This window comes from Piliocolobus tephrosceles, chromosome 10 (genome assembly GCF_002776525.5).
Source record: "Piliocolobus tephrosceles isolate RC106 chromosome 10, ASM277652v3, whole genome shotgun sequence".
Taxonomy (NCBI): Eukaryota; Metazoa; Chordata; class Mammalia; order Primates; family Cercopithecidae; genus Piliocolobus; species Piliocolobus tephrosceles.
The window spans coordinates 109,219,955-109,227,024 of record NC_045443.1 but is presented as its reverse complement, the minus strand read 5'-3'; the positions used below and the strand labels follow the sequence as shown (position 1 = coordinate 109,227,024).

Sequence of the window (7,070 nt, the reverse complement as noted above, 5' to 3'; positions counted from 1 at the left end):
CCTCCCAAAGTGCTGGGATTACAGGCTTGAGCCACCGTGCCCGGCCCTCATTTCCTCTTTCATTTGCTGAAGCGATCCTCTCACCTCAGCCTCCTGGAGTGCTGGGATTCCAAGCATGAGCCAATGCACCTGGCCTCAAATGGTGGTTTCATTTGCAATTCTTTTTTTTTTTTTTTTTTTTTTGGTATATAAACTATTTATTAACAGACAAGGCCTACAGACTTATTTCTTCTTGGACACGTCCACGGTGCGGCCACGGTAGCAAGTGGTCTTGGTGTGCCGGCCTCAGACACGAAGGCCCCAGAAGTGGCGCAGCCCTCTTTGGGCCCGAATCTTCTTCAGTCGCTCCAGGTCTTCACGGAGCTTGTTGTCCAGACCATTGGCTAGGACCTGGCTATATTTTCCATCCTTTACATCCTTCTGTCTGTTCAAGAACCATCTGGGATCTTACACTGGCATGGATTCTGCATAATGGTGATCACACGTTCCACCTCATCCTCAGTGAGTTCTCCCGCCCTCTTGGTGAGGTCAACGTCTGCTTTCCTCAACACCACATGAGCATATCTTTGGCCCACACCCTTAATGACAGAGACGGTAAAGACTGTTTCCGCTGCCCATCGATGTTGGTGTTGAGTACTTGCAAAATATGCTGGAACTTTTCAGGGATCACTAGAGACATGGCGGCAGCACAAGCAGCGGTGTGTAGGCCTCCTGTGGAAGAGCTGCAATTCTTTACTTATGAGTAAGACTGGACATCAAGAAGAGGGCACTCCCAAGTCTAAAGCTCTTTGGTTAGAATAAGTGCCCTTTTTTTTCCCTTCAGCAAACGCAGTGAAGTCAGAGTACTTGACTCTCCAAGAATGCCACTTTTCCTCATAACTTCCTTATCACAGCTATCATCTGCAAGGCACCTATTTAACCACTGACTGCAAAACAAAGAAGCAATAGAATTTTTACCATCAGTCACAGAATAGTTTCTGCTACTGAAAAATTTCTGATGCTTTTTTAAAAAGTGTCTTAAAAGTACATTTGTGGGCTGGATGCTCTGGCTCACACCTGTAATCCCAGCACTTTGGGAGGCTGAGGCCAGTGGATCATGAAGTCAAGAGATTGAGACCATCCTGGGCAACATGGTGAAACCTCGTCTCTACTGAAAATACAAAAATTAGCTGGGCACAGTGGCAGGCGCCTGTAATCCCTGCTATTTGGGAGGCTGAAGCAGGAGAATCCCTTGAACCCAGGCAGCAGAGGTTGCAGTGAGCCAAGATCATGCCACTGCACTCCAGCATGGGCAACAGAGTGAGACTCCATCTCAAAAAATAAATAAATAAAATAAATATATAGTACACTTGTGGACTGGCGCAGTACATCATGCCTTTAATCCCAGTACCTTGGAAGGCCAAGGCGGGTGGATCACCTGAGGTCGGGAGTTCAAGACCAGCCTGGCCAACATGGCAAAACCCAGTCTCTACTAAAAATACAAAAATTAGCCAGGCATGGTGGCGGGTGCCTGTAATCCCAGCTACTTGGGAGGCTGAGGCAGGAGAATCACTTGAACCCAGGAGGTGGAGGTTGTAGTGAGCTGAGATTGTGTCATTGCATTCCAGCCTGGGCAACAAGAGCGAAACTCCATCTCAAAGAAAAAAAATACGCTTGTGTTAAGTAAAGCAAAATTCTTGCTTTGCATAGCTTATTGCGATGGCAGCAAACCAGTCTCCCTCATCATGGGAGAAAGGGGTCTGTCCTAAAGGGATTCTGAAGTCATGGTTTCTCTGTTCAATCCCAGAGCAGAAAGGGGACTGTGTCAGCAAATGAAAAATGTGCTTTTGTCTTCCTTTGTTTTTCTAAAGGTGCACTCAACTAAACACGAAAGTGGCCAAACTCACCAACGAGCTCAAAGAGGAGCAGGAAATGAACAAGTGTTTGCGAGCCAACCAAGTCCTCCTGCAGAACAAGTTAAAAGAGGAGGAGAGGGTGTTGAAAGAGACCTGTGACCAAAAAGATCTGCAGATCACCGAGATCCAGGAGCAGCTGCGTGATGTCATGTTCTACCTGGAGACACAGCAGAAGATCAACCATCTGCCTGCTGAGACCCGGCAGGAAATCCAAGAGGGACAGATCAACATTGCCATGGCCTCAGCCTCGAGCCCTGCCTCTTCTGGGGGCAGTGGGAAGTTGTCCTCCAGGAAGGGCCGCAGCAAGAGGGGCAAGTGACCTTCAGAGCAACAGACATCCCCGAGACTGTTCTCCCTGGCACCGTGAGGGTGTGCTGGGACCTTCAGCTAAATGTGAGGGTGGGCCCTAATAAGTACAAGTGAGGATCAAGCCACAGTTGTTTGGCTCTTTCATTTGCTGGTGTGTGATGTAGTGAATGTAGAGGGTGCTGAGTGGAGAGTTGATGGAAAGGGGCTGCGTTTGAAAAGGTCTTAAGAGTTCCCTAACCTCAGACATTCTAATGACCATTTTGCCTTCCTGCTTGGTAGAAGCCCCAACTCTGCTGTGCATTTTTCCGTTGTATTTATGTAGTTGGTATATTTGACATTGAGTTCTGGGGTAGGTTTAAGATGTTAAGTTATTTCTTGTAACCTCAAAGGTAAGGTTATCTAGCACTAAAGCACCAAACCTCTCTGAGGTCATAACAGCTGCTTTAAAGAGAGGTTTCCATTGGCTACTGAGGAGTTATGAAAATTCCCTAGCAATAGTGTCATATCATTATCATCTCCCCCTTCCTCTAGGGAGTGGAGGAATTGCTTGAATGTTATCTGAAAAGAGGCCTGGTAGTAAACCCGGCCCTGGCTCTTTACCAGCAGTCATCTCTTCTTGCTCTGGGGCTAGCCAGGAAAAACAAACAACCCGGGGCATATTAGGTAGACTCAGTGTAGGAAAAATGGTGGCAGCTCCACTGTTTATTTTTGGTGACTTCATACGTCATTATGAACTGCAATTAAGGAGGAGGCTTAATGGCTGTTCCCAAACTCAAACCTCAGAGTGGATATCCTAGCATCTAGCAAGACTGAGTGGGGAGATTTCTCATCCGTGTGAAAATGTAGAGTGAGGCCTCTGACTAGCTAATTGTGTATTTTGCTGGGTTCAGTATTTTCTAAATGTTTACAAAATATTGGGCTGCATGTTCAGGTTGCAGCTAGAGGGAGCTTGGGCAGATTTTCAATTATGCTTTCAAGATATAACCAAAGGCTGTTTCTAAATCCTAAAATTAGAATTTCAACAGAGCCCCCTTTAAAACAGTCATATAATGCTTGTGTGGGCCAACAGAGGGGCTGTGTACTCTCTCTGGAACCATAAATGTCAAGTAATTCATAACCTGCAGTAATTGAGCAAACTTAAGACCTGTGTTGGAATTTAGTTTCTTGAAGAGGTAGAGGGACAGGTTACCAAGATATATTGTTAAATGAGGGGTTTTGGTTTTTGCTTTATAATTAGCCAAAGGTTTTCAAATGATCACATTTCAGAATAGGTTTTTATCCTGTAATTAGACCTCATCCCCTTTGACCTAAATACATGTTACTTGTTAGCACATCAACTATTGCTAATCACCGTCCATTTTTGTGGGATGTGCTGCAGCATTTCCCAAAAAACTTTACCTGTAATGTTGCAAAATGAATGTACTCAGACATTAATTTTTACTTAGGGAAGACCAACTCTTTGAGTCTCTCTTGGACTTATATATACAGATATCTTAAGAGTGGGAATGTAAAGCATAACCTAATTCTCTTTCCTATAGAGATTCTATTTTATTTAAAATCTATTTTTACACTAGTTAGAATCCTGCTGTTTTGGCCAAGTAGTTGTCTTGCATGTCTGACCTTGCAGAAGCTGTGGTGGATCATAGCATACTAATGAAGAGAATTAGAAGTAGTTTACAAAGCTCGCTCGCTCATTTCTCTGTGATCCCCTCTATCCAGCGGCTCCACCACCACCTGGGAAAACAGATTTTTCAGCACAGGTGGGATAAATGCTCTGAAAGGCTGTGCCCAGAGGAATGAGCAAGTAGGCAAATGTTTCCAAACTACTTGAAGGTTTTAAAAAAAAAGTTCCAGAAAAATCTTACCAGGATATGTAAAGAAAATGTGTGTGTGTGTGTGTGTGTGTGAGATAAAAACAAGGAGTCATGTTTGAATTTCACAATATCACATCAGACAGAAGCTGTTTTCTTCAGGATGGAAATGAACCACTTAATATACCCATACTACCTTGAACAATGAAATTGAATTAAAATAGCCAGACTTTGAAATTATTCTGCCCTGTGTGAAATGTGTGTCTCTGACTGACATTTGCTTGGGAGCATGTCTCTAATAATCTAAGAAAGTGTCAGCCGGGCACAGTGGCTCAACGCCTGTAATCCCAGCACTTTGGGAGGCTGAAGTGGGCAGATCACCTGAGGTCAGAAGTTCAAGACCAGCCTGGCCAACATGGTGAAACCCCGCCTGTACAAAAATACAAAAATTAGCCGGGCATGATGGTGGGTTCCTGTAATCCCAGCTCCTGGGGAGGCTGAGGTGGGAGAATCGCTAGAACCTGGGAGGCGGAGGTTGCAGTGAGCTGAGATCGTGCCATTGTACTCTAGCCTGGGTGACAGAGCAAGCCTCCATCTCAAAAAAAAAAAAAAAAGAAAGTAGGCCGGGCACGGTGGCTCACGCCTGTAATCCCAGCACTTTGGGAGGTCGAGACAGGCAGATCACGAGGTCAGGAGATCGAGACCATCCTGGCTAACACGGTGAAACCCTGTCTCCACTAAAAATACAAAAAATTAGCCAGGCGTAGTGGCAGGCGCCTGTAGTCCCAGCTACTCGGGAGGCTGAGGCAGGAGAATGGCACGAACCCGGGAGGCGGAGCTTGCAGTGAACCAAGATCGTGCCACTCTAGCCTGGGCAACAGAGCGAGACTCCATCTCAAAAAAAAAAGTGTCAGGGCCGGGCGTGGTGGCTCACTCTTGTAATTGCAGCACTTTGGGAGGCCGAGGTGGGCGGATCATGAGGTCAGGAGATCAAGACCATCTTGGGTAACACGGTGAAACCTCATCTCTACTAAAAATACAAAAAATTTAGCCGGGCATGGTGGTGGGTGCTTGTAGTCCCAGCTACTCCGGAGGCTGAGGCAGGAGAATGGCGTGAACCCCGGAGGCGGAGCTTACAGTGAGCCGAGATTGCTCCACTGCACTCCAGCCAGGGCGATAGAGGAAGACTCTGTCTTAAAAAACAAAAGTGTCAGCCGGGCGCGGTGGCTCAAGCCTGTAATCCCAGCACTTTGGGAGGCCGAGACGGGTGGATCACGAGGTCAGGAGATCGAGACCATCCTGGCTAACACGGTGAAACCCCGTCTCTACTAAAAAATACAAAAATCTAGCCGGGTGAGGTGGTAGGCACCTGTAGTCCCAGCTACTCGGGAGGCTAAGGCAGGAGAATGGCGTAAACCTGGGAGGTGGAGTTTGCAGTGAGCTGAGATCCGGCCACTGCACTCCAGCCTGGGTGACAGAGCGAGACTCCATCTCAAAAAAAAAAAAAAAAAGAGTGTCAATGGCCTTAATTTAAAAAGCAACGGAAAAATCAACCCCTTGGTTGGGTGTGGTGGCTCACATCTGTAATCCCACCACTTTGGGAGGCTGAGGTGGGAGGAATGCTTGAGGTCAGGAGTTCAAGACCAGCCTAGGCAACATGGCCAGACCCAATCTCTACCAAAAAAAATTGTTTTCAATTAGTCGGGCATGGTGGTGCACACCTGTAGTCCCAGCTATTTGGGAGGCTGAGGTGGGAGGATTGCGTGAACCCAGGAGTTAAAGACTGCAGTGAGCTGTGATTGTACCACTGTACTCCAGCCTGGGCAACAGACCGTGTCTCAAAAATAACCCTCAACAATATAGTGAGCATCTAGATTATTCATCTTTCCACTCCCTTCTTCCAGGTTCCCAAACTAGTGAAAAGTAGCTGAACTGGGTAGGGGAAGTCCTAGGCACACAACTCTTGCAAACTAACAGCAGATTTTTTTTTTTTAAAGACAGTCTTGTTCTGTCTCCCAGGCTGGAGTACAGTGGCTCCACCTCGGCTCACTGCAACCTCCACCTGCTGGGTTCAAGCGATTCTCCTGCCTCAGCCTCCTGAGTAGCTGTGATTATAGACATGTGCCACCACACCCAGCTAAATTTTTTGTGTTTTTAGTAGAGACAGGGTTTTGCCATGTTGGCAAGGCTGGTCTCGAACTCCTGACCTCTCAAGTGATCCACCTGCCTCAGCCTCCCAAAGTGCTGGGATTATAAGCATGAGTCACCGCACCCAGCCACGAAAAGCAATTTTTACACCTGAGACTATTTCCCATGCCCTACACTAAGCTGAGATTGTTTAGCGGGGTGGTGGGGGGTGGTGGTGGTGGTTCTTGGTGGGAAACTGTCATTAATGTGACTCGTTAGAATACACTGATAAATATATAAACACCGAAGCAACTATCCACTCTCTGCTTGCATGACAAAGTTGTCCTCCTCAAAAGGGCTGAGAAATTGCTTTCCACAGCCAGCTAGTAGAGTGTGGAGAACTTGGCAAATCACAAATGAACAACCTTCTGTCATCGTTTAGAAACCCCTCTCCTAGTACAGTCAGGCTCCACAAGCTACAAATACCATCCATGAGATTTGGCTGCTGCCATGCACGATGCCACGTTGCTTGGGCTGGTGGCATATTTTGGCTTGTGCGATGAAGTCCATGGGCTTATCTAAAAAAGGAAAAAGTCACTCGTTTTCTCCAGGATAAAGCTGAATTAACTGCTGCATAGTGACTCTGCTGCATCACTTCTCTTGGCAGCAGAAGGGAAACTAAAAGTCTCTTAAGAATCAGCTCCTGCACCTTAACAGTGCTGGGGTCCTTTAAACTACCACCCAGAGACCAGGCTGTCACCTTAATCGAGTTTAGGAAGCTACCGAGTATTCTGTGGCAGACACTTTCTGCTGGCCAGTCATTTTCATGCCTGCCTGTGAAAAGTCTTGAAATAGGAGATCCAGAATACCTAATGGTTACACCAACAGATGCAGCTTTTTTTTTTTTTTTTTTTTTTTTTTTTTTTTT

General features: G+C 46.4%; 1 protein-coding gene and 1 pseudogene across 1 annotated transcript in view; one reads left to right on the top strand and one right to left on the bottom strand.

The window, feature by feature from the left end:
• The window catches only part of BRAP (BRCA1 associated protein), a 44,099-nt gene extending 39,847 nt beyond the window's left edge, over positions 1 to 4,252 (top strand). The window contains exon 11 of the mRNA XM_026456558.2: positions 1,851 to 4,252. Coding sequence (XP_026312343.1) covers positions 1,851 to 2,214 — 364 coding nt within the window. The 3' untranslated portion in view covers positions 2,215 to 4,252. The remainder of the gene's footprint in view (positions 1 to 1,850) is intronic.
• Positions 197 to 689, bottom strand: LOC113225210 (annotated as a pseudogene).
• Positions 4,253 to 7,070: the final 2,818 nt, after the last annotated feature.